Raw genomic sequence first — 27,987 nt, 5'->3', positions numbered from 1 at the left:
TTAGACGGAACTGGGGGGTATTTTCAGCTTGTTCTGAAGCACAGCAAATGACACTCTGTAAATAAAAGGCCACATCCATCTGCTGAACTCAGATCCATCTGGGATATAAGAAAAAGGTAAATGAGAGGAAGTCATGGTGAACATCACATCTTTCCACAAAGCATACAAAGATTACGTATCAGTTGCAAACATTAATATGTGCAGAGAACCATGCTCAGTTAAAAGCTATACGCACACAACTCTTAGCATAGCTAAAATAGTAATCCAAACCAGCCAGACAGATGAGTTTGCACCTGGCTCAAAATAACCTCCTGTTTTAATTCTGTAACAAGGCAGAAGCCTAGGGAATCTAAGTGGGTCTTGATCTTGCAGATTAGAGAAGATCAGACTCCCCTTCTCCAGCCTACTGCTACACTCTAAAGCTTCAGAGGAAACACAGTGCCGATGAGCAGGATGTTAATGATTACATACCAGCTGTCACACATGCCGTGAAGTTTGCACAGATTGGAAAAACCTTAGATTCTTGTCTACAACAACAAGAAAGTAAAGACTACAAACATTTCTAACATCTGTGTAACAACACATTCAGCACTGTGCCACTGGTTTTGGGCAATTTAAGCACATTTTTCTCTCTCAAAATCCTAATGCAGGCACACATGTCCACGCACAACCAGAGAAGGCCCAGTCATTTTCAGATGATCTGTAGTTAGGGACTGTTTTTTAAAGTTATCCACAGATTCCCTGTAACTTTTGTTTAAACAGCAAAGCCTAGCTCACACCTTGAGACGAGCTTCTGTTCATTAGTAGGAACTGTGTCCTATAGGGAGAGAAGGAATAAGCCCCTCTTTACCTATTACTGCTGTTCACCATCCATTTTGTTTCTATCCACTACATCTTCCCTTCCAACAATGTAATTAAACTCATTCTTAAATGCTACAGAATACAGCAGATGAAAGATGGAATACAATTTTATTTTGTACTGCTGTGATTGCACACAACCCAACTAAATGGGCTGGCAAAATGTTTTAATGCATAAGAAATCAGTGCTTACTTTCCTTTCTTCTTTCTGAAAACTTGTGGAACTTGCACCAGTCTTCTACGATTAGCCGTAGAGGGGAGCTTTCACTTATAAAGCAGTGTGAATGGTTTAACCATAAGACTTCTGTCCAATAAAGTTTTTGAAAAATGACCTTCTCTCCTGAGTAGCCGAGGGGGAGTAGTGCTCTTTTAAGAAGATGAAAAAATTAGCTCAAGTAGACATCAAGGCACTATGTCCCACACATCTAATCATCAAATTGTTTTACTTTCCTTAAGATAAAGTCAAAAGAAATTATATTTTTTTCCAATCTTTACCTTCTACTTGCTGGCCGGTATGACAGCTCTGAACTGTATGTCTCTATGTTTAACAGCACCCCAGGGAACCAAACCCTGTAGCACGACAGTCTCAAAGTCCTAACAAGCCCCCAAAGCCTATAAGGCTTTCTTTTGCAAGGAAAAGTGCAAGTGGTGTGCTGAACTTTGAGTGTACAATAATCCAATGCATTCTGCCCTGTGGAGAGGAGACAAGCAGATGGGATTTGACAATTCTAAGGCAAGCTGTGCTGCGTGACCTTTTGCTCTCTCAGATTCTTTATCCTCAGAAATAATCTTTGAGAAGCAACACAGTTTCTGTACTGGATCATACCTGTGCACGCAGCACAACAGCCACGCTTGCCATGTTAGTATTCCAAATCTTTGCAAAAAAGTAACTTCAGGGGAAATTTTATCTACGTTTGTTGCTTTCCTAACTGGGTGATACAACTATGTGGTCTTGACAGAGCACTTAACACCCCACCCCTTCATGTCTGAAAGGAATCGAGCATTTCTTAGAGTTGCTGTGTTAGACAAGCCCAAGTATGTTGTTCTTGTTTCAGCATCTGAACACAGAATTGCAAATTACAAACCAAATGCATATAACCACATTAAGGTATAGAAATAAATCAGGGAGGCTTCGTGTGACATCTCCTCTAACAAATGATTACACAAATGTAATGCCTGAAAAGATGTAACCCCTTTTTCCACCTCAACCTGTGTTTAAAGAATTCTACATATTCAGGTTTGTCTGCATTTCTATAAGTCAATGCAATGAAGCGCATTAGGGGTTTTTTTGCCATTTAAATAGTGAAAGAAAGAAGAGATTGCCTGCTGGAGCAGTCATCTCAAATGAAAGGTAATTAATCAATTTAATGAAATGAAGGCATTTCTCATTTAATAGAACTGAGCTTATATAGAAACCAGGGTAAAATCCCAGCATGACTATTGCCTCATTGTGATTCTCCACCATCAAGCCACTGTTTCACCAGAATTCAGCTGTTTCCTCTGTTTCTTAGAGTTATTAAGCAACATTCATTTCATCATCATACCCACTTCAAGAGGTGGGGAGCCAGCAGAAGAAAAAGACCACTGATGCCAGCACATGCCAAACAACTGGTGCATCCTCTATCCTCCTTGTATTAAGGACAACAACAAAACACCACTAGTTGACCATACCTTAAAAAGTTTCCCAGCACCCATGAAGTACCTAAATTCCACATTTTTGTGTGTCAATCCTTCAACATGAGTCATGTGTGCTTATACTTTCTATACACTTCACCTGTCCTTCCAGTCTTCCCATTTTGGTCTAGCCAAACTTGTTCAAGCCAACAAGCACTTGCAACAACAAGGAACTGTAAAAATAGAGAAGCGCTGTCTGAGAGAAAAAACAAAGCATGGCAGTGCCTATGACAGTGCCTGCACAGACTCATTTTACTGCTCATCCCAGAAGCCCCATTTTCATTAGGAATACAAGTTCTGCACAACAAAATAAATCCTTGGGCAAAACTATATGGGACAGGATGGAGGTAAAACAAAGAAGATATCAACCTTTGGAAAACCATTTAATTCCAGAATTCACAGGCCCAGTAACAGCAACCAAAAACAGGTCGACATTGATTGTCACAGAGTCCATCTGATTGAGGGAGGAATGCTTGTCACCACTGAGTTTAGCTTGCTTTCTTTTGCTCACACAAAGAATACCACATCAAGACAATCTTCTCAACTGCTCTGATAATGAAAGACAACTAACGGCATGGAGAATTACTGGTAAACTTGCAAGGCAAAGCAACTATTACTTCAAAGGGAAATTAGCATCCAGGCCTTCCATTAAAAAAAGGCAAAAGAAAATCCCAACTACAGAGGCCTACAGTAAGCCAGAAGATCTTATGGACAAGTTACACTGAAAAACTCCTACCTGAAGTTGCCATGAATATAAGTAAACCAAAGGTTAAATATGAAATGTTACACTGATGGTAGCTGAGAAAAAAAAAAACCAAAAAAAAACCTAAACAAAAAAAACCCCAACACCAAAAGAACAGGACAGCCAAGTAAAAATGAATTTGACAGCTTTATAAAAACTCCACCAAATTAAACATTTGAATTCTTCTCTAAGAGGGCGGCCTGAGGACATATGCCAGGGCAGAAACGGAATGGCAGTCACCCATCCAGCTTCACAGCTCCTTCGCTGCATTCCACTAACTCTAGATCAGACAGTCAGAAGGCCTCGAGGGGGCACAGATTAATGAGCTTCACAAAGGTGATCAACATTTCTAGCTTTCACTCTTTTTATGGTCTCCATTCTCCCCTACAAAAATTCCCACCTCAAATCTTCAGCCTGTCTTTAGGCAGGCTTGGAAAATTCAAGGAAGCCTTGCATTCCCTTCTCTGTCAGGCAGCACCCCTATCACAAGCTCATCCAAAAACTCCCATTACTGAACTCCAGTGGCTTGTTCTCTAGACAGAACCCTCCTAATCTGCTGCAGCTGAATCTCCTCAGCCTATCAGGTAGGAAATCCTTTTATTGCTCTGGCCTATAAGCCTCTTATCTCCTAAATTCTGTGTGGCTGAGAAATAGCTGTTCTGCTCATTAATCCTACAATGACTGTCAGAAGGGGATATATAACTTCTCACTCTACTCAAACACAAGTAGCTAGGTTTCATCAAGTTCTTTACTATCTACTTCTTTGAGTCCCAGTCCATAAGATTTTACAGGAATTGGAGTAGCAGTACAGAAGCTTCTGCACTTTCGTGAAATATTCAGATTTGGTGCTATAAAAATTTTAAATAACCTGGTTCAATGTCAAGAATTTATATTAGGAGCTGATATTTCCTAGTGTCAGAAAGAAGATAGCCAACAATTCTAAAGTTGGAGAGACCCTTTTCCATTCTCTGCACTGCAGATACCAGCAAATTGTTTAAGAAACAAGTATATTTTTCTTTTCCAAGCAAGTGCATTTTTGGCTAAAAGTGCTGTATGGATGACTATAAAGACTTTCCACTATAGTTTATACACACATCATTAGTTTATAATGAGACCTTTTTCAATCATGTATTACAAAACCATGGCATCTATGACCTTTAAAGAGAGCTGAAAGGGAAAAAACCCAACCAGCTGAGTTCTTGGCTGAACAAATATCTTTAATTAGCACCCCCAAGAAATGCTAAAGGTTGCTGGTTTTCCCCCTATATACAAAGCTCAGCCAAGGAGAAATTAGTAAGGTAATATCATGATTGATGTCTTCTATTTCTCTGTATAAAGTGAAAATTTACTACAAACAGTTGCTGAACAACGCTGCAAATATGACAGAGATCATATCACAAGATGTGAAAGTAAGTTCTCATATCATATGCATTATCTAATATTTTACATTTATGTACCTGACGGACAAATATAGGCCTACCAGCATAATTTAAAAAACCAAGCCCTTCTGTAAAGTTTGTGTTGAGAAAAATGTTAAAGTGGCAAAATGTATTAAGATCACAGGTATTTCACATCAGTTGTACCTTTTATTTTAACTATAAACGTCACACTTCATCATGCAACTGTCAGCTTCCTTTAATGTACTAAATGCTATCATGTACGCACGGACCTGACATGATGTTAACACAACAATTAAAATAAAAAGCAGTCAGCTTTGACACCATGTCACTTTTCTGTTTACTGCAAATTAAAGGAAAATCAAAAGTACAAAAGTAAAAGCTAGTCAAGAAAAAAGTTTGCAAAAAACCCCAAACATCAGTTAATGTTTCCCTCTAATGTTATGTCACATTTTTATTTTCAGCTTTAAAAAAATGTCCACAGCTTCAGCGCAGCTAATTACAAATTGACACCAAAAGACGGCAAGAAGAAAGTCTAAAACTTGTAGAAAGACTCTATTGTAATAAATATACTCCTAGTTGTCAGTTCCATAACAGCTGACATCCACGGAACTAAGCAATTATTCTTCACTTTCTATCCTACCCTTTTTCCATTTCTGTCTACTCTGTGGTACTGCTGCGGCACGTTAAAATTGCTGATGCTTTTCAAACCAGATGCAACAGCACTTAAGTTATGCCTGAAGCAATTCCTAGTAATAATGGAGAAATTATGAACTCTAGATAATTAATACTGAAATTGGTCATGTATTACAAATTTGATTTTAATTTACTGTGTTTGATGCACAACACTAAACAAAAGAGTCTGAAATGCTAAAAAATTAACTTTGGAAAATAGTAAAATAATTTACATCTGGAAAAGTATATAGTTAATAATTAGATTTCCTCCTTTTTGGTGTTTTTCTGTTCACTTACATGAACTCCAAACCCCCATTTAATATATCAGCAATATAAAAACCTTTAGCTCAAGGGAAAGTTAGAGGCATCTGTCACAAATACAGAAACGTCACATGCCTCATATTCACTCTGGCCATAACATGACACATTCAAAATCTGTAGCCCAGAGAAGAAATAATCACAACGGAGTTCGTTCACAGGCAGGGAGCAGAGAATCAAGCAAAAAGAAGCTAGAGGCCTGTCCTGCAAAAGGAAGGGCCAATACAGACGTTGAAAGAATACTCCTGTGAAAACATTCACTTGAAACTTTGTATTAAGAGAAACCCCTTTTTCTCCTTTGAGGAAATAAGAGGAAAGGGGAACATGGAGAATCCTAGAAAGTTTTATCCCCAGACACCCCATAACTTCACAACTGTTTTCTGCTGATCTACTTCTACACCTTCCTGAGGATTTCCAGGCCAGTAACTTGCTAAAGTAACAATAAAATTAAGAACAGTAGCATTTTGGCTGAAAAAAGTTTTATATGTGAGCGTTACTGCATTTTCAAATGTGCTTTATTTGATTGAGTTTGACAACACATTGCAGGAAAAACAAGAAAATAAAAACCTGGGGTAGATAAAAACAGATACAAAGAGACATACAAATGAAAATATACAGTCAAAGTAATCCAAAATAATCTTAGACCTGCCCTTACAGCTGTCTCCCAATAAACCAAATCCATAAGTAAAGATTGGACACCAATGAAGCTGCTAGGAATTTGATCTTTAAAAACTACTCTTTTACCAAACACAGAAAATTATAACAGTGACAGCACTTCGGTATTTTTAAGAACTTGGGCTCTATTATACTTCAGTGACATTTATGCTAAAATAGATAATTTTTAAAAAAAGTAAAACTAAATAGCATTTCTTGAGGACTATGTTCAGCTACATGAAGATTTCAAAGCAATCACAGTGAAGAAAAAAAGTGCAATCATCATCCTTCAGGATGAATGCACACCTTAATTAAATGATCTGTTCTCTTCCTACAGTTTTCCTAATCCTTCAAATGCTTTATTGTTGTTAGAGACATTTGTGTACATACAAGAGAAAAGAGAAGAGAGGTCTAGCTCTTGTGGGCAGAGGCATGTCCAACTGTGAAAGTTTATGTAATTCATTCATTATATTAATCCCCATAAATTCCCCTGTACCAGCCTATTGAAGAAATACATCCACAAGGAACTTTATATTACAGGCCTTAGAAGAAGACTATGTCATTTGCATACCTAGGACTTCAAGTGTGAAATGATGGAAGAAGCAAAGTTTAGAAACACAACACCTTCAACTTTTCATACATTTGACTAGTATTATACTTAATATTATAAACAATAGTCTGAGGACTGAGCTCCATGTTGAAATGGTGTTAAAATGAAATACATTTCATACCTGCACTTCTTAGGTTAGGGTCTAGGTCTGGCATTTCCTTGGACGCTTCTGGACTGACACTGTAGATGGATGCTCCTGCTTCGCTGACAATACTGAAAAATAAATGGCAAATAATCAGAAAAACCCACACAATGGAATAACTGAACTGAAAGACTGAGCAAGTGACTTAAGTGAATATTTGGGTGTTTTTTTTAAAGCCTCATGTTTTAAAAATATTTTAAGCAACTGAACATTTGTAAAAGACAGTACAGAGGAAGAGATCTCCATTTAAGCCAAAAAAGAACACAAGAAGGAAGTGCAACCAGAAGTAAACAGGCAAACCAGCTTCCATAAACAAAAAAAACACTACCTGACAATTTCATTAAACACACCTGGCTTCTGAAGCCTAACACCAATTAAACTATTACATGAACCCAAGACATGAGTGTGTACACACACCGTCTAAAGCTAACTGCCTAAAATACTCAGAAGAAACCCAACTTGGTACAGACTGAGCCACAGAGCTGCAGCTCGCTTCTCAGCAGCATTTAATACCGTCTTCTCCCTGCTCTCACTGCCATCCCCAAAGAAAAACAGACTGCATGTCTTCAGTAACTTAAACTACAGTTCATGTATCTACCATGCACCTCAAACTCATTCAAGTAATGATAAACTCACCAATTCAAATCACAACACATAATTAAAAAACCCTCAAGCGCATTAGTTCCACTCAAGAGAAAAGGGCAATCAAGTATTCACAGTGTAAGTTTATTTTCAGCTGGGAAATTTTGACATCCCTGAATCAACAGTATATTTCTTCAAATAACTTAAACAGAACTTGAACTTCAGGCCGATAATTAAGGCATCGTACAGCTACTGCACTAGGGAGGAATACTGTCAGTTTTGGAACTATTTTTACTTTTACTATTCAACTCTTAGAATAACCTTATTTTTGCCATAAGGATTGTGGTTTCCGTCCTGAAGAACCAGACCTTTCATTAAAAATCATAAGTTTGCTTCATATTGTTTCAAAATTAGAATATAAATTTTCCTTTTAAGAACATTTAGTAGGTCAAATTTTTAAATACAGAAACTGATACCTAAAAGCCCCTCCCTTTAGAAAAAGCTGGAGAACAGCTCATGAGATAAAACACATTCCTAATCAATGTTCCAAGCATGTTAACAGTAAGTAGTATAAAACGCAGATATAAAAGGTAAGAATCTCTTACTGGGTTTTAGCTTGTTCCCCACCCCCCCACCCCGATTCCCTTTCCCACCTGGAATTTGGTAGAGTGCTGTACACACAAGTCAGATTTTTAAAGTTACTCAAAACTCAGAAGAACATTTCAATATTACAGACAGGCTGTATTCTTTAATAAGTACAGAGAATAAAATCCTGTTCACTTTTGTATTAGCATAACTCCAGACCCATTCAAACAATCAGTTTAACAGAGCAAAAAATTGCTCAGACCAGCTGAACGAGGAAAATGAAAATGAAACTATTTACGTGATCTTTTAAAAAGATTCTGTATTATGGGCCTTCCTTCACTATAAACAACATTCAGAAAACAGTCCCATAAGAGCTCAGAAATACGGTCATATCACAAAAACCTAACTGCTGAAAAACAAAGATGTTGACAGAAGCCTCATCAAACTGATTTTTCTGATGAATGGGTAGTTTAAAGAACAATGCAGGCAGAATGTATTTCTTAACCTGTTCACACCTTACAAAGGCAGCATCTGGCAAGTGCTCCCTTTTTGGAAATTGCTTCCAAAAAACCACACACATTAGCACATACTTCTAACAGCTTTCAACTAATCACTCTTCAATCTCTTTGTATTCTAACAGATCCAAAAGTTAACCTCTCATGCAATTTCTAATTTTAATACATTGATATTACACTTCAATTAAAAAAAAAATAAAAATTCAGTGTTTTGCACACATTTTTACAGTGCTGTACTATAAACTGTATTACTGTATGCAGCTTATTCCTTGATCCCTCTCAGTATTTTGTGCAGAGAAAAAACAAAGTGGCGGGAATTTTAGCACACTTGACATTTTATTGTTTCTCATTAACGCTACACTGAATTTTCAGAAGTGAGAGGAATGCAGTCATTCTGCGGTAGTAAGGGACTGGTGCCAAATTTTAACATAGGTAGTACCATACAAAAACTCCTTTCTAAAATAAGTAAATAAAATTAAACTCAGGACAGGAGAAAGAAACATTTGGAAAGAGCACATTTCCTTTCCTCAAGTGCAAGAATATTTATACACCGGGGGAGGGAGGGAAGCCAAATTAAAAAAAAAAAATTATCTCAAGCAAGAAAACAAGATATAAAAAGCACTTTCAGAAGCAGCATACACTGGATATTTGACATCCACTCTGAGATGGTTTTGCATATGCATGCAGTTATTCTATGAAGTATTTGGTGTAGCAGACTTGGAAAGGAGGGGGGTAAGAATTTCTGCTCACGCAGACCCCATACTGCTGCGCCTAAGACAGTAAAACCCAGACAATAAAAAAATTTGCTACCCAGAGTAAATGCATAGGGCCACAAACTCCAAAGAAATCATTCTCTGGTTCGTCCAACCATAGTCAACCAAGATTTTACAGACTTATTAGTGGCTGTCATGTGGTTTTTATTTAGTTTGTTTTTAGCTACAGTGAGCTGGTTACTAATGTGACACTGGCACATACCATGATAAAACATTTAGTTTGGTCACAATATCACAATACTAAGATTACAAGCAAAATAGGTTTGAGGATTTTTGTTTCCACTTGTTCTGGCTTTTGCTTTTTAACTAGATAAGAGACAGTCACTTTGGTTTAAGAGATATTTTGCGTTTTCCTGGGTTTGGGTTGTTTGTTTAAGTCTAATACACCTCTTTAAAAGGGTGATGCTATATAGGATAATTTATGCTAATTTAATGTTGTAAAATGCTCTGCATCATGCTTTCAAAAGAATATTCATATTTTATGTCACATTAAGGCAAAACCAAACCTGCCCAAAATCAGTAGGCCATAGAAATTTACTCCACACTGCTGCCTTCCACGCTGTTCTCTAACCTCCCCCACCCCCCTTTTTTAAAGGATACAATTTCCAAGGAAGTCAAAAGAAAGCCCTCGTAAGAGTTGGTAAAACTGTATCTATAAATCTATATGTTCAGAACTAGAATTTGTTTCTACTTTGACCCACATAATGCATTAAAAAAAGAAAACTAGAACACCACCCCCTCATAAAATGAGATCCTTATTTCTGTGCATTCCTTAAGAGGAAAGAGTCTTACACTGACCAAAATCTTAACAGTTAAAGCAACATTATTAAAAAATTATTTAGCTATTTAAAGTCAAAATGTAGTAAGTAAATAAGTGGTCACGAAATGATATGCTTATAATACAGGAATGGACAATTTTCATAAACTTCTGTCTGAATTAACAAAAAAGCAGGTAAAATATCTGGGACTATGACTCCATATTGTGCTTCCCACATTATCCATCCTACGAATAAGGGTTTTTCCCCCCTTAGCATCTATATCCAACTTTTTAAAATTAAAAGTGCCCAAACCACAAAGCCACTACACAATATTTCAATTTACCCTTTTTAATCGTACAAGCAGGCTTGCTGCATAGAAAATAAGGTTTTGTATACTGCACTCATCTAATTCACATTTGTTAAGACACATTTTAAGTACTGTTAAACCAACATTAAATATATTCCACTAGCACCACCTGGTGGTCCCTCAGCTTTATACTAGCGACCATGCCTGCTGTATTCTAAATAACTTAAGGAGCCTTTTAACATTTACTATAGGAAGTTATTGTCTTACTCAGCTTAAATAAGCATTTTGGTATGAGAAGATAATTTGAAGACCTGTTCAAAACATTCAGATTTTAATTTATCTTAATTTTTACAGGGGAAAAAAAATCCTTTCTTGTAAAAAAAAAATATCTAAGATTTATATATTTTTTTTAAATCCAAAGCTACTACATATGTACAAAAATACATAACGGTAAAGATTACATATAACAAACTAGCATTACCAATTATATTGCAATTTCATGTACACACATGTAATGGCACATTTTTTAAAACTGACAAGGTTCTTGGGTAGTAGTAAATTTTCACTGAAAACCTTGTCAAATCTCTGTGCAAAAATCTAAAGTAAGTATAACGAAAAAGGTGTATCAAACTAGATATCAGGTGTCTATGGTTAAAGATGGGTGCAGCTTCCTGACATTTTCATGAACCTTAGCAATGTTTCAGACTATTTTATTACATTGAAGTAATTTCCCCACAATCAGATGCAACACTGGATTAATAACCTACACAGAGATAAAAAGTAACTTTATCCAACTTGTCATAACTTACTGTTCCTACAATCTCCAAAACCCTGATCTACAACTTGAGGCCTTTAAAATAACGTTTTAATAAACAATACCGGTACGAAGAAGAGACTAGTGTTAATACTTGGATAAAAATTGTGGTCACTCTAAAAACAAAAGGTACATCTACCTCGAAACAGGCCTAGATTTTCTTACTTGGCCATAAAATTATGATTTGCCAAAATGTAACTCCCTTCTCAATCAAAATTTAGTTATTATGGTTAACTCCTCTAACCCAACTTTTTACATATTAACTGATAAATATATTCTTCATAAGCTTGTAGCAACAAAAGCTAGCAGTCCCCACAAAGGGCAGAAGTACCGAAGGATCAAAGGATTATTCACTGTTACTTACTAAAATAATCAGCTTAAGAATTACCCAGGACAGAAAAATAAAACAACAAAATATTTGCTAGAAAAGAATGTTACATGTAGAAGCTCGATTGGAATGCTACAAGCTTTAATTATCTTGATGGATTTAGTGATTAAAAACAAACTGAGGAGGGGCAAGGAAGAGTTAATTAGGTACAGACTCAAAAGAAGATTGGGCTGTTTCGTGAATGAGAATTCCATTGGGCCTTTCTGAAAACACAGAAGTCACAACTAGCTCCAGAAGAGCCTAAAACCAAAAATGGTTGAGAGCTATGGAAGTACTAGAGAAATAGAATGTCTGTCTCTGTTCTTATACGTCTCCCTACATACCCATTTTTGGCAACTAATGAAAACCACCTAGGGGAGGTCGAAGGAGCTCTTCACATAAAACCGCAATAATTCCTTTATTTTCATTTTTACTTTCTTCTCCTGTCAAGCACGACAGTGCCCATGGTAGAGGGACTTTGACAGACCCTCCAGCTCCTCCTTGCCATTATCAACAAAAAGCTGCATGTTTCTTGCCATCAAGGGCAGTGTTACCTGCCGTTCCCCGGGTCTCACATTCAGGTACATGAGCACTCCAGCCCCTACCCGCTGTGCACAGAACAGTTCCTTCTGCTGGGGAAGGTGATGTATACAGCTGACTGGAAACCGCAGTTCAGTGCAGGCTGAGCGAGGCGCTGTGATTTACTCAGCAACATGTGCTCCACCATGGGAACAATAGGATACCAGCCTTGACAGACCCTGGCTCTAACACAGATACACCATTACTTTTTTTCCTTATGAGGAACATATGTCGTGGAAGTGCAAGATAAAAAGGTTCCAGTATATACCCAATAATGTATTCAAAGAACAAAAATATTTTTAAAAGCCTGTTCATTCTGGCAGATGAGATTGAATTCAAAATCTGTTCTTTCCCCCACCTCCAATGAGCTAGTGGTATGGCAAAGGAGGACGTTAGGATCATGAAAAAAGATTATTCTAGAAATCAATCATTATTCAACAGAATTAAGCCAAAACCCAGAGGTTTCATCTGTGTTTTTAAATAATCTAAAGATTTAGCTTTAAATTTTAACAACTTATGGAACTCAGAAGATGTTCCAGTATTAAATATATTTTCCAACGACAAAATATACTGTTCAATAGGAAAGGAATTTTCATCAAATTTCCATCGCTCCATTCAAAACTTTCAGTCACTACATACCACACAAGTTTTGCTCATGTGGATGTCCACTGTTCAAAATCAGCCACATGAGACAAAAGTCGTTACAGTCGTCTTTTGCAAAAATACTACAGAAAAGCCCATAGTGACTCATAGTGAAGCCATTCAATTAGATGGGGGTGTGTGTGTGCAAGTTTTAAAGAAGAGTTCATGCTCAGGAGCTCCCAAGCACACAAGAAGTTAAGCCCACAAAGTGTTTTCAGACAGCACATCAAATGATAAGCAGTGATACTGACCCTGCATTGTTGCTCAGCCACATTATTTAAGTTTCCATAGAAAATATTGGGTGAAATTCTGCTTAAACCAGTGTTTTGAATTCACAACAAAGTCTGTAAGTGTTTCTACCCATGTATGAATGAGTTTGCTCAGTATTTCAGTTTACCAGAAATTACACCATACAAAGAAGGAAGCAATCATCATCTGACCAACTCAATCTACCTTTTAAAGTAAAAATGATTAAACTATTTCAAACCAGAACTCTGCCATGGAGCAAATTACAACACAGAACAACAGTAAGTCTTTCAGTCACAACCCCTACTTTTGAAACAGTTTGCTGACCCTACAGCAGGGACAATAAATAAGCACCTTATAAAACAGATTCTCAAATGACAGAATTTCAAGGCAATGATCCTTGCATTAAGGATTATTTCTCTCCTGTTCAGACACAAATGATATTTAGTGCCAGTCAAGCTGATGGCTTTCCTGGTAGACAGCACAGATCTTTAGAACCTACTGAAGAGAAAAGAATTAAGCCTGTTTCTATCAGTATTTAGCAAGATAATCTAATTGCAGTTTGTATCATTGCTTCAAATCATTAATAGTGACTTATCTTAAAATAACATTAAGTCTTAGAAAGGTATTTGATTTTCTGTTTTTCCACTATGCTTATGCAGAACTAAACTTCACTACAGAAGTGAAGTATGACCTTTCAGATGAAGAACAATATGCAATAGAAAAATTTAACTGTTTGTAATACCAAATTATAGTCCTTCAACATCAGAAAAAATGCATGAATTCCTCAATGTCTGTTTTATAAGAAATTAAAAGGAATAGAAGAAATCAAAGCCAGTTTAAGTAAGACCACCTGCATCCAAATCTCAGAAGAAATGTATGACAAAGACTGAAAAATAACTAACTACACTAGAAAACGCAATTACTGAAATAGTTGTCTTCAAGTACTACCCGCTCCCCTGCAAGTTGGGAAATATAAGGGCTAACAAGGCCCAATATTTTTGACTTTCACTGCTTAGAAGTATAAAAGAGGGCTGCATGTTGATTTTACATTTTAAGAACATTTTGCCTGTAATCAAACATAATAAAAGGATATTTCAAATAAGGACAAATATGTTGTGACCATGTGTCTATTTGTTAGCACAAAACAGGTTCCAAGAATACGGGAGGAGCAATTGTGATATAGGATCTAAAAAGCTTCTCCTTTAAAAAAGTTACTGCTTTGGAAAATGCAGCCCAGTTCTACTAACTTCCAGATCTGGGTGGATGAAGAAAACATATCCCACATAAGATATTTCACAGATTACAAAATCAGAAGAGTTCAAAATGTTCTGATTTCAATTCCTCAACTACCATCATTCCCCCTCCCCAAGGAAAAGGGGTGTGAGATTTCCTGCCATTAAAACCTTAAGACAGTTGCTAGTGCAGCAGAATGCAATACGTTTGAGAATTATTGCAAGATATAACAATAAGTTACCATGCTTTAACTTCTTCTGCATTAGATATCACTGTGTGCACCCCTAAATCTAAAACTACGTACTGTACTACACTAATAAAACTAACTATATAGCTACGGCCTGGAATCCTTTACTCATCTGTGTATGAACCACGTCCTCAGCGCATCCCTGCAAAGGGAAAAATGATCAGATATCAGTCTTCATCTTGTCTGAAAACAATGACATTTTTCAGTAAGAAAAGGGTCCAAATGGCAGGTGTCAAAGAGCTTTAGCTTCACACGTGGTGCTAGGAGGCAGAAAAAACAACAGTAGCGTGTGGCCATGTCAGAGCTGCACAGAAGCTGCCGTACAAGTGCATATCTGAAAAGAGCAAACCTCATAGCCTGTTAAATCAATCTAGTGCCAGATGCTGTTATCAGAACAAAACTGGTGCTGCGGATTCATCCCCAGAAGAAATACACGTCCCATGTCTGCAGTGAAAAGTGAAAGACCTAGGGTGGCATGTCTCAAGACTGAAGGTGACAGTCACCTGTGACTGCCCGTACTACGTTCATTGACAGTTTCAGAAAACAGGTCCTGTCATAGCTCATAAAGCAGCTGGAGTTGAAGCTAATTTTTGCTCTTGCAGAGAGCTTTAAAGTCTGAACTCCAGGTCCAAAATCTACTTCCAAGTTAACCACCCAACTAAAAAGCAGTGAAGTCATGTATTTTTTACTTTAAATGCTTTAGTATAGTAGGAACTTGAGAGAGAATTTAACTACTGCTCTTCTCCCTGTTGCAACAACGTCATGAAGAGAAATCATGGCAATACAACAATAACATTAAGAATACAACAATAACTAAGTTTAAAAAAAGAAAAAAGCACATTATGTGTTTAGAAATATGATTGCATTATATTAATTTTTATTAATTCTGCTTAGAGTTAAACATGTTTAAATATGTTAATAAGTTACCTATCTATAGCCAATCAACATTACCATCAGAACAAACGAAATACAGTAAAAAAGGCTTCAGGACTGACATAGGAAATGAAAATCCTAGAGTCCACTTTTAAAAATAAAGTAGGTGTGAAAATGGGTATGGTCAGGATCACTCTCGCCAACACTCACGCAGTTTTACACAAGTAAATTATCCCAATGGCCTCAGAAAAACAAACCATATATACAACAGAGAAAAAGATAGTCAAACACTGACAAGATTCTACATAACCTCTTTTTACCCACTGGGAGGGGGGCACAGGGAAACAAAGAAACACAGCCAATTTTGGCAGTTACACTTCAAAAAAAGAAGAGAAACACAACGTGATTCTAAACACTCACATTTCATATGTTTATATAAACTCTTGAAATTAAATTGCCTAGATACATACATTAAAAACATGCACAGTTCCAAGAGATGATGATACTCGCCCAGAAGCATAGCAAAACAGTTCCACACTTCATTGAGAAGAACTCAATGAGCAGCCTTACTTAGCCCCTGTCCCTCCCAGTTCTCAAGAGCCTGGTGAAGCCAACAAGCCCAACACACACCATGAAGCATAGCAGACCAAAGGAAGCTGCAAGTCCCCAAGCAGGCAGCTATCACCAACACTGGCCTGCCAGCAGCTCCTTCGCAGCTCAGACAAACAGAAACCCCTGCAGTGGTAGCACATGAGGAAAGCTGGTGTTTCATCCAGCCCATCTCCAGCCACAGAGGATCTTGCAAGACATAAGACCCATCCTGGCTGCTTTTAGAAACAGTAGAGGCAAAGGGTAAAACCCTGGAGTTCAGCAGCTCAAGTTCTGCATAGTTATTCAAGTTGGAGCATTATAAAGTACCAAGAACTCAGGTTTTGGGGAACAAATAATATTTTTTTAAAAAAGATAAGATTCCTGTGTATAAAACAATACCTAAACTTTGCTAGTACCATCTCTATTTGGTGTGGTCGCTAGCAGTTCATAACTGGGGAAACTGATATCTGCCTGAAGTCTGTCTAATTTTCAAACCAAAACATTCCCCTCTTGCATGCACTGTCCTACTCATACTGCCATTCTCCTGTGGGACATAGGACATTTAAGCAGTAGATGATCCATTAAGGAGAGTCCGTCAGGTTCTCCAGTGAATACAAGCCTCTCAACCAGTTCATTTTTCAAACTTCATAGAGCATTCAGCTTTAGTCAAATAAAAATGGTATCACACACAAACAGTCAGTTTGAAATTATCTAGAAAGGCTACAAGAACATGCTATTCCATTGCTATAATTGCTCTGAGGAATTATTTTTATCAGGTAAAACAGGCAACACAGATGCAGCAACTGTTGTGGCTAAAACACAGTTAGTTTTGCTAGACCAAAGGCTGGAGCTCAGAGTCACATTAACTCCCATGGAGACTTTGTCCCCAGAGTGGAGCATAACTGGACAAGACCACAACATATGGAGCAAAATGCCTCTTGGAGAACAGCACCTCCAGCAACTGTCATTTTCTTTAATGCTCACTCTGGGCAGTTGGGAGGCAGCCTGGCCAGCGTTGCCGTGCAGCCTCCGCAGCCTGATTCATGCAAAATTCTGACTTGTAGCTTTGGCTCGAGTCAGGCTTTATTCTGGTTCTGCCCCACCCCCTTCCTACAATATCACTGATCGCAGTACTTGATCTCTCCTTAGCAAGGAGCTACCCTCTCCCCAGCACAGATCCATGAGGGAAGGCTGGAGTCAACTATATCCCTGCAACTAGGGCTGAGCAATGCAATGTAGACTCTGCACAGTGCGAGGGAACCACTGATCCCCTGCTGCTCCTCCCTCTTACCTCCCCATCCCTCTTAACAGCTAGGCTGTATCTGACAGCATCATATTAAATATTTTTAAACTACAGACACTTCCTGGCACAGCTCGCTGAGCTCTGAAGTGCCCGGGTTTTCCACATAAAGAAACTCAAAATAAATTAAGTATTCTGGAATCAGAATGATTGCTGGCAGGAAAACTTCTCTGAGGTATTAAATACTAAGGAAAAGCGTGACCACATCTTTCTAGCCATGTCGTTTCTTCTTACTTTACTTTGATTTGGAATTCACCTAAAAAAAAAAAAGCTGTCTGCTTTAGTTCACAGAAAATATATTTGCCTCCTGTTTTTATTCCCCAGCTCAACATAAAGCAAATGGTGCTTCATACAGACCTGATCAAAATTACATGCTAGCTCTCAAAAACAATTTCTGCAAACTTAATCATGACAGTGCTCTTACAATTTTAAGTCCTCATTTGTTTTTTTGTTTTGTTTCTTTTTTTTAATACAGGAAAAAGTTTGCTTTGACATTTTCCTATACTCTAGTTTATGACTCTTCAGAGCTGACACTGATCAAAAAGTGTTCCATTCTGTCCATCACGGAAACTGCTCTTCTTCATTGGAAAAAACACTGTAAAACTGAGGTACTAGTTCAGTGCTTCCAGCAAAATCCATTAATCACCTATGACAGAACATATAATGTAACATTACAATATAAAAACGATTATAGCAACAGACAGGAAAAACCCCCAGAAAGTTAGGAAGAGAAATAGGTTACTCATTCTTTAGAAAAAGGTAAACTTCTCATGCAAAACTAAAAAAAAAATAATCAAATAAAGCTTGCTTTACCTTAACAAGAATCTGAGCTGTTAAAATATGCTTTTCTCAGGCATGGATTTAAAGGTAAGGCAATGTATACAAATGTCTGTAGAGCAACATAAGTAGATTGAATGCTTTGTTATTAAATGATACATTTTTCTCTTTTTAGGCCTCTAGGGTTCTTTCACGTCTTCTCTGGTGCTTCTCTTTGTCATAGTTTTAAATATTATTATTTTACTGATATCATATGCAACCCCTGGGCATCTACAGTAAGAGATGCTAATCTGAATCAAGTATATCTCCAAATGAAAGTGAACTAAACATTAGGTGTATTATTGTTTATCCTTTAACCATTTAAAGGATGAGACAGTGGATACTGTCTTATTTTGTGTTACAAACAGAAGTATGTATCAACCTTAGTGAAAAAACAAAAAAACCCACCAAATCCTCACAAACTTGAAATGGATTCATGCATTGTATGTTTTTACAGAAAACAAATTCTTTTAATAAGACTGTAACCAAAAGGGGGAAGAAACTGACAAAAATAAATATCTGAAATTAGGGAAATAAAATTTTAGTTAGGTAGTGCTATATTTGTTTTACCCCTTCTCTTGAAAGGGATTAATTTGTTCCCTCAGGTTGTGACAGATCCATACTGGAGACTTTCCATGAGTAATATCACTAGAACTGGCATAAACATATGCTGAAAGACCACTTCTTTTAAAACATCTTTTTTCAGCCAGTTAAAAACACCCCAAAAAATTATTATTCTGGACTGAAATTTCTTATACTTCATTTCTAACCAGTTACTACAACTCTAAAAGTCTTTTTTTCTTTAGTTATCCAAATATGAAAGTGTAGGATAAGGCGAAGAGATATCTTTACATCTAAATCATAAAAGCACAGCTAAATTATTTTATGTCCTTCTTTTTACACCACAATATTCAAAGTGATTCTCCAGTCACAGGTATGCTACACAGTACTTAGTTACCAGCAATTCTAGCAACAAAGGACCTTAAAATAGTGTGAAGGTTCATTAACACATTTATACATCTAATTACTTGTGAGTCCAACGACAAATATTTTGCTGAAAAAAAACTTGGAGCGTGCGTCTATTTAATCATGTTAACCCTCTTTTTGGGTCCCCATTTTATAATGGGAAAGTCTCTTAGAAACAGTTGAGGAGTTGCGGATCACAGTTACACAGTTTTAAACAAGGGCACTAATGAATGAGAACAGTTGACTCATCCTTTTCAAATACAGCTATGTTGTTTTCTCTAACAGTTGACAAAGTTTGCACCAGGAAGTTCATATTCGGTTTTCTCTTGGAAGGCAAGGGGAAGAAAAAAAAAAAATATCCATCAACAGCCCAACTTCCACCCAAACTCAAAGCCCTAGCATGAACTACTGTTGTCCTCCTTCCCCCATTCAAAGCTCTGCTCTCTCTCCCCATCTCACATGTTACTTCAAAATGAGATCAAGTTATTTGAAAGCTTTCCTGACAATCCATACCTGGGCAGCAAGAATGGAAGATATGCTGGAATTTGATAGAAGAGTCTCCTGGGGGGCATTACACAGACAGTGCAGATGATCAGAACGTACACCTGCAAATTTCTTTTTTACTGAAAGAGTGGCCAGGCATTGGAACAGGCTGCCTAGAGAGATGGTAGAGTCGCCATCCCTGGAGGTATTTAGAAGTTGTGTAGATGTGGCACTTCAGGGCACAGTTTAGGAAACTTGGTAGTGTTGGGTTGATGGTTGGACTTGATGATCCCAGAGATCTTTTCCAACCTTAATGATTCTATGATTCTAAATACTGGCACCCTATTGTATGTGCAACGGGCATCGACTCCAAACCAACTTCTCTGCATCAGTCATTAGATTCTTATGACTGGATCCCACAAGACAAGCCAGCAATGAAGAGTGAGGGTCCTTCACGTTTTGGAAGCTGTTAAATGTCAGGGAACCACAGCAGTTGAAAAAAACCTCTGGAAATCAGCTAGTCCAACACACTTCCTCAAAGGAGGGTCAACCAAAGCAAGTTGCTCAGGACTGTATCTGGTCATGTTTCAAATATTTCCATGAGTAGAGACTCCAAACCTACTACATATTAACAGGAACACTTGGATCCTCTGTAGCTGGGAACTGAGGTTTTGGAAATATTAAACTGATGTTCAGAATTTTTTTAATAGCTGTTCAAAAATTTAGCACCATGTATACATTTCAGAAAAGTATACATCCACCCCGAACAATATCTGAGAAGCAAATGGAGATTTTAAAAGTCACTCTCTGTTTTCAAACGGTGCTGCACTGAAAACTCACTAAACAATCCTAGCTTCCTCAGATTCTGAAAGTGAAAAGAAAACCTGATATTGTTCAGAAATTAAATGAATGAAAATGCATGCCCTGCTGATTCCCATAGTAACAGAGTAGGCCCACTTAATTTCGAGTGTCTGATGTTGAACTGTTAAGACTGGTAGTTGATAACTAACAGCTGTTTCTTTAAAGAAAACAACCAAGCAAACAAAACCCCCATCATGATTTGGAGATCAGAACTATAGAAAAAGAAACAACACCATATTAAAACAATAATTGTCCAGGTGAAAATACAAGTTTATCTGATAGAGACTCCACAGCAGCACAGCAGTGAAGATCCTGGAGGCGCTCTGGCTAATGCAGACAACTCCTACAGGGGGTTATGGAGAACATATGCCAGGGTGGGATATGCAGCACCCTTTAATACGGCAGAACATCATCTGCCCTCGGGTGCACACTCAGCTCTGCTGGCTAGTGCGGAAGGTGGCAGAGCCAAGCCTTGTCCTCAATCTGCCCCTGGTAGACAGGCCAGTACTATCGCTGCCGTCAGCATCTTTGCAGCCCTGAGCTAGAGTGGCACAAAGCTCACATTTGCACACCAACATCATCACATACAACAACACAATTGAGATCTGCATGGGACCATTCTGGGGCTTTTACTAGGCAGGTTGTTATCATGCTGAGAGCATTTCTGATATCTGCTGCAGAGGAAGGGTAACAAGCTCTACCTCCACCATTAGTGCCAGACAGAAAAGAAGAAGGCACCAACATTAAATATTTTCCCCCAGAGAAAGGATAAGCTTCCAAGTCTAAGCATAAATAGAAGTCCAACCAATTGGGATCCAAGTTCTGTTAAGAAAGTATAGAAGTAGATTTCAATAAAGGGTCTAATTGCCATTCTCCTGCACCTTTTATTTGCTACTAACTTATGCAGTTGTAGAAAGGAGAATCTAATCCTAAAAAGCCATGTAAATACTTCTGAAATGCAAATTCGAAAACTGTTTTCTGCAGGTCACCAAAGACAGGTATGTTCAGAATTCTGTTCAAGAAGTTAAAGCATTTTCTTAGACATATAAATAAAACCTTAAAATACTAATACCACAAACTGGAATGTCCTGGATTTGGGTTTAATCAAACCCTGAGAACCAGAACAAACATATTTCACAAGCTCCAAGTCTTAACTTCCTCTGAAGTTCACAAAGACTCACAGCATCGCCATCATCACAAGCACTGCATGATTTATGCAATTTAATTATATCAACTGTGGCACAGTAAAGAAGAAACCCCAAGCTTATGTTTTGTCATTAAATCCAATGGAAACTAACTTACAAATGCTTTATAAATAAGAAGTAGACATGAAGTTAAACCATACCCACATAGTCCATTAAAATTTTGAAATGAGACCTGTTTTAATCATTAAAAGCTTCAACTTGTATTGAGTGGAAAAACTGGTATTTCAGATGACGCAAAGCAATTTACCTAAAGCATCTCCCCCCAAAGTTCACTGTGCTAATTATAAATTTTAGTTTAGCACAACCTACTATTAACCACAAATTAGCTTGGCTTCATAAAGCTGGTATTTAAGGTTGACCAAAAAGTAATCAACTTTGCATCTTCTGCATTGTCTATTAAAGAAAATATATTCAAACAAACCATTATCAACATTTAATCTATATTTTTACTTTATAAAAAGCTGGAAGAAATCACTACAGACCATAAAACTGAAGAGAATCTGCTCTGAATTAGATGCCACCCATTTTTCATTCTTACTTCACACCAGAAGAACACTTTATTCAAAACTCCTGTCTCAATCAGAAAACATTATTCCTGCTAATGTCAGAGGTCCAGTCACCTACAACCTACTGTAACCGCTTTATCAAAAAGAAGCCAGCAAAAGGAAAAATCATTTCCCCTAACTTGCTCTGCTAATAATGACCAGCAGCACGGCCTTTCCAGTGAGTGGTCTTTGCCAGAAACACCAAGAGGTCCTTAGGCAGTTTCCCTAAGGAGAAAGCTACATGGGAGGAGGGACGAAGCAGCTTTGGACAGGCAGGTAAGAGACAGCAGGGTGCCAGCAAAGCCAGCCAGGGCCTACAGGAGCAGGGGAAAACAAGAGAATAGAGAAGAGGACAGCCTTAAGCATTCCTTGAAAATGAATTAAACATTCCTTTAAAAGTCTTTTTGTTGTTAGCTAAAGAAACAGGATATATTCAAAGGATACTATATCATGATTTCAAACTTATTTAATTTTAAAACATTCAAAATGACAATGTCTCTTTTTATTTACTCTTATAGCAGAAGATTAGAGTTAACATTTCCTTCAGCAGAGAGGTAATCACAGAGAAGTAATACAGGAATATCCAGTTTGATTTACTTAAAAATGACAAACTAACTTCTAGAAAATAACTTTAATAGAAAAATGACAAAGTAACTTTGAGCTGTGATTTTACACTATGCAGAAAAATAGACCAGGAACAAGTAATAAATGCATCACTGATTTTACTGAAAGCCCACTTCCAAAGTATATTTACAGCACAACACCATAATGCTGACAAGAGAATCAGCCATGGAAGATCCATGTCTAAACTGTTTTTCTGAAACATTTATGTCAAATCCAAATGTCAAGATGTATTTTATCCAAATGTTAGTTCTAGTTCAACCCAATAAAAAGAACTGAACAGGCAGTAGGCATGTTGCCTTAGCTGCCAAAGATGTTTAACAAAATATAAAAGTTAATTAGGTTTGAGAGAGAAGTTTTATGTGAAAAGCCAATTTAATATTAGCAATAACTGTAACTGCATATAGGTGGGACACCTTCCCCCTCACTTCCAGGTTTTTATTTAGAAAGCTCCACAGACAACTGAGCTGTTTGAATAGTATTTGCTGTTACATAAAATAATCTGATACAATTAGAAACTGTGATATTACTTGCAGTTGCAAACAGGATTAAAGTGAAAACGTTATTTCTATGTGAGCAACAAATTTGCTTTCAGGAGGGTTGGGTGTCTGACGGAAAGGAAAATAACTAAAGTACAGAACTGCTAGATGGACATGATTACACTTACAACTGTACATGAAGCCACCAAAGCACCACAAATCTACCAAAATTGAAAAGGAACAGGAAAACCAGTGCCACCCACTCCACTCTGTCCTTTCCACTTCACTTGACCATTGTTCCCAGTTGTTGCTGCTAGGAGGGCCTGGTACTAAAGAAGGTGCTTCACATAGCTTGTGCTTTTTGCTGTCTCTTTTGAGACATGCTCTTTCTTGTCTCTGTATCATCCACCATGAGTGGATCATTTCTCCTTCCCTCCACTTACTCATCATTGACAAAACTGCTGGGATCCAGTTATATAAAGGAATTATCCTCAAAAGCCACCTTCAGTTACAACTGTCTGACACTGCAATCATCTAAATCTAATCCCTTTTCAAGCTGAAATAACCTACTCAAAGGCCTTTTTGAGACACACAGCACATCTATATTCTCTGCCTCTCATGCCCTGAAAACATCAGAAGTATGCTGAAGTATCTCCTGTTGCTCTGGCTTCTTTCTATGTCATTCACGAAGCTTTTAAGACTGCCATACACTTGGTTGATAAGAAAAGTTAAATGAGTCCAGGCAAGCATAGCCCCCAGTTTCAGCATCACACAGAATTACTCCGAGTGAAGATGCAACATGGGTACACTCACTCCTGCACTGCCAACAGCCTCTAAGAGTGGATAGCCTGAAATCAGGAATAAAAAAAATGACAATTTTACATAACTGCAGAGGTAAAGAGCCCTTGATTTACTGACAGACATGTTGTATTTGCTTTTCAGTCCTGGAAGACTGTTAGGCTATCAGACACCCGAGTCATTAATGTTTAATTTTCAGGCCTCCCTAAAATCCAAGCCTTTTTTGTTTTTTAAAATCAAGGTTTGAAATAGTTGTTCTCGTGGTACTGGGGGAATTTGTTAGCAGCTGTACAAGTGGCTAATTCCTGAGGTTTACTACTCAAAACAAACCTGAAAGTTTTTCAGAGGGAGACTTCTATCCAACTTTGCATCTGCCCACAAACTTTTATTTTTACCAGATCTCAACAGTACTAATACTTCGAAGAATTTTTTCCCCACTAATGACAGCATTTGCGCATATGCTCACTCCTTTATTTTCTTAAACATCTCTAGTTATTATTTAGAAATACATTCTTCAGAAATATAGATTTAGAAATACATACACATATACACTCACTAACAGAGATCTAGGATGAAGAACTTCATCCCAAAGGTGACTCTTCCAGTTAAAAGTCACTGAAATTAAGATATTTAACAGAGTGTTAGATAGCCTAATGTAATCTAATTACCTAACCTAAGCCTTTACTATCAGCATCAACAATAATAGCACAGTAAGTTTAAATAAATAAATAAATCTGTATATCACATCTCACAACAATAAAGTAATCCCAGTACGAGCTGAAATGCAGAACACCAAATGTGGTTTCACAAACGAATAGGTATCAAGTTTGGCAGAATCTCAAGTTAAGTAAAAATGTATTACTGGCAACCTCGCACTAATGGAAAAGTGCTTACTTCTCCATTCAGTTCCTACAGAATGCCTACCTGAAGACAAAACACTATCCAAATACACAACCAGGCCAGGCTGTGCAATAACACTCAGTCTCAGTACCTCACAAGTTAGAGGATACATCTTGTATTCATATAATTTTAATCTGGATGCTCTCAGTATTAATCACACTATATTTGGATGCTTCCACTTAAATTAACTCCTGACAGGATTCCAAAAGTAATTCCTGCTGGAGCTTTTTCACACAGTGAGGAACCTAAATAAATTTTCCCAATCTTTTATAGTGAAAATTTACTAATCACCACAGCTATTTCAAGACAAAGTAACTTAAAACACAAACATATGTTTCTGATGTCTCTTAAGTATGAGGAGAATAATAGAGTATTACTCCCAACCACCCCAAGTGTCACTTATTTTAGAAAGGCAATATTGACACAAATCATAAATTAACATTTTAATGGTTTTAATTTACATTCACTTCTCAGTATCAAAGACTCAGTTAGCATAGCAATAACATACTAGTATGAAGCCATGCTATTTCATCTTGGGCAATGGGTAAAGGCTAGAAGTGTAAAATGCATAGACATGGGTAACAAGAACTACACTGCGAGTTTCCATAGTCAAAGTTCTGCAAATACAAATGAGAGGAAAGTTTTCCTATATGCAATTTCACCCATTTTAAATATGAAGTTTCTGGGTTTTTCTACTGTCTGTTATTTTCAGGTCCAAACCCAGTGGTTTGCAACCTGTGATTCACAGGCTTCTTTCAAGGGGTTCACAAAGGACAAGGGAAAAAAAAGCAGCCCACTGTCAGTAGGTTTCTGGTCTCTCGAGTGAATTCTACACTGTCACCAGCGACTTTTCAGTGGTCTGCAAATCAAAAATACATCAAAGATCCACTGTCATTCAGCTTAGTCACCCTCTAACCTCTCTTGGCTTCTGTTTGAGTAGGTAATATCCAAATCTGACTACATTCCATTTGCACTATGAGAGAAATGGAGGTGACCACACAAGCTTTTACTTTAAAGAAAAAAAAAAAAAAGCCACTTAAACCTACAGAGACACTGAACAATACATGCTAATTTTGAAACCTCTTAAAACAGTGCTGCAGCAGCTTACCTGAAAGCCTAAACTTTTCTGGCTTGTTTGAGATCAGTATCAATACCAAGTTTGGAACATTTAAGGCTCACATCATTAAGCCTTCACAATCCTAGCTGCATATGGAGCATGACTTATTTTCCTTGTATGGTGTCTTTACAGTAATTGACCAAAACCTAACCTTCTAAGCCTTATGAAGAATAGACAGCATTCTAAAACATACTCTTAGGTTACATGGAACAAGTGTACTTCAGCTGATTGCAGCTAAAAAAAAAAAATAAATTGGAAAAGACTCATAGATGCAGCTGTTGAGAGTCTCCAATGCTCACTGTGAGAAGCAGTAATGTGTCATTAGGTCACATTTTTCAGCTGAAATCCAAGCCTCAGTTTCAAGCTTGGACTGTACACCATCCATTCATGCTTACAGATGATTAGGGGAGAGAACAGGAGAGGGAACTGTTCTCTTGACATAACCTGCTGCATTGAAAAGACAAGGAACACACAGCTCATATGAGCTCAAACCTGCACAAAGGTCCCATAGACTGTACTTCAGTGCCTCTGCCTAGAGGAACTACCTTGGAAGTACCCTGTTCCTTATTCCCTGACTGCACCCTCATTCTTTCTGCACTGCTTCCTCCACCAGCTACCTAGTTCCTCAGGCTTTTTGCATTCCTCGAGCCATCCCTAGACCTTGGCCACCACTCAGACACCTCTTAACAAAAGGCTCCTTGCCTTCTCCTGCCAAGAAGTACAAGATGGCACAGAGAGCGCATGCAACCTTTCAGACGTTGAGAACAATGTGAAAGTTTCATCCTCTGGTATCTCTGTTGTTACTCCAAACATCACGTGAGTGAGTCAACAGCCGTCATGAGGAAGGGTGGTTTGGTGACCCTTCAGAGAAAGGCGGCTGTCAGGCTGAATATGAACACTGATTCTGGGAGAAATGGGCATGTTATATCGCCTTATGTTACATTCGTTCTACTAAATAAGATCTTCCTGGAAATTTTTCTTTGAAATTAAACCGATAAGAACCTTGTGGCGTTGACCAAATGGCACAGAAAAACTTCAAAAGTTGTAACCACAGTAAACAATAACCTAAATGACTTCAGTATGAAATAAAAAGCTTATTTTTAGCCTGTCAGGTACCCCATCCCCTCAAAAATACCAGACACTCAAATGAACTAGTTTTGTTTCACTGTAACAATCTAGCAAATTTAAGATCTAGTCATCCATTTTTCAGCACAAATCCAAAACATAGCCTCATACTAGCTTCTATGAAGAAAATTAACTCTATACCAGCCAAAACCAGCACAATCTGTTAAATCCTTCTTCATTTCTGAGCTTTGGAAGTAGCCTTGAACAAGAGACTTTAGGCCTGGGTAATTTTCATTGTGATCATAGAAAGCCCGTAAGAAAGGAGATTGCATTGGAAACACTGACCAGCACACAATGTTGAGTGATAAAAATACTGTTTTAAAGACTTCTACCATTGAGTCAAACGCACTCCAAAAATAAAATCCCCTACTTACAGTATAGTTTTGGTAGTTATATGCTGAACATTAAAATCTCTGCTATATTTGGTAAAAATCTGATTTCGGTTTAAGTGAAATTTAGGAATGAAACACCCAGTCTTGCTCAATGAACATACCCCATGAATACGCACATTCTAAAACTGCTTCCAGGGGACCTGATGGTCACGCTCCATGCAGAAACAGTAGCACTTTTTCACTACACATGCTTT

General features: G+C 37.6%; 1 protein-coding gene across 4 annotated transcripts in view; it reads right to left on the bottom strand.

Annotated features, from left to right (window-relative positions):
• SRBD1 (S1 RNA binding domain 1) overlaps positions 1-27,987 on the bottom strand; it is a 132,357-nt gene that overhangs the window by 60,548 nt on the left and 43,822 nt on the right. For all 4 annotated transcript variants that reach the window (XM_064446072.1, XM_064446076.1, XM_064446074.1 and 1 more), the window contains exon 17: positions 7,050-7,141. In XM_064446072.1, coding sequence (XP_064302142.1) covers positions 7,050-7,141 — 92 coding nt within the window. The remainder of the gene's footprint in view (positions 1-7,049; positions 7,142-27,987) is intronic.

Source organism: Phalacrocorax carbo, chromosome 3, assembly GCF_963921805.1.
Source record: "Phalacrocorax carbo chromosome 3, bPhaCar2.1, whole genome shotgun sequence".
Taxonomy (NCBI): Eukaryota; Metazoa; Chordata; class Aves; order Suliformes; family Phalacrocoracidae; genus Phalacrocorax; species Phalacrocorax carbo.
The sequence above is the reverse complement of the archived record's forward strand: the minus strand, read 5'-3'. Positions and strand labels throughout refer to the sequence as shown.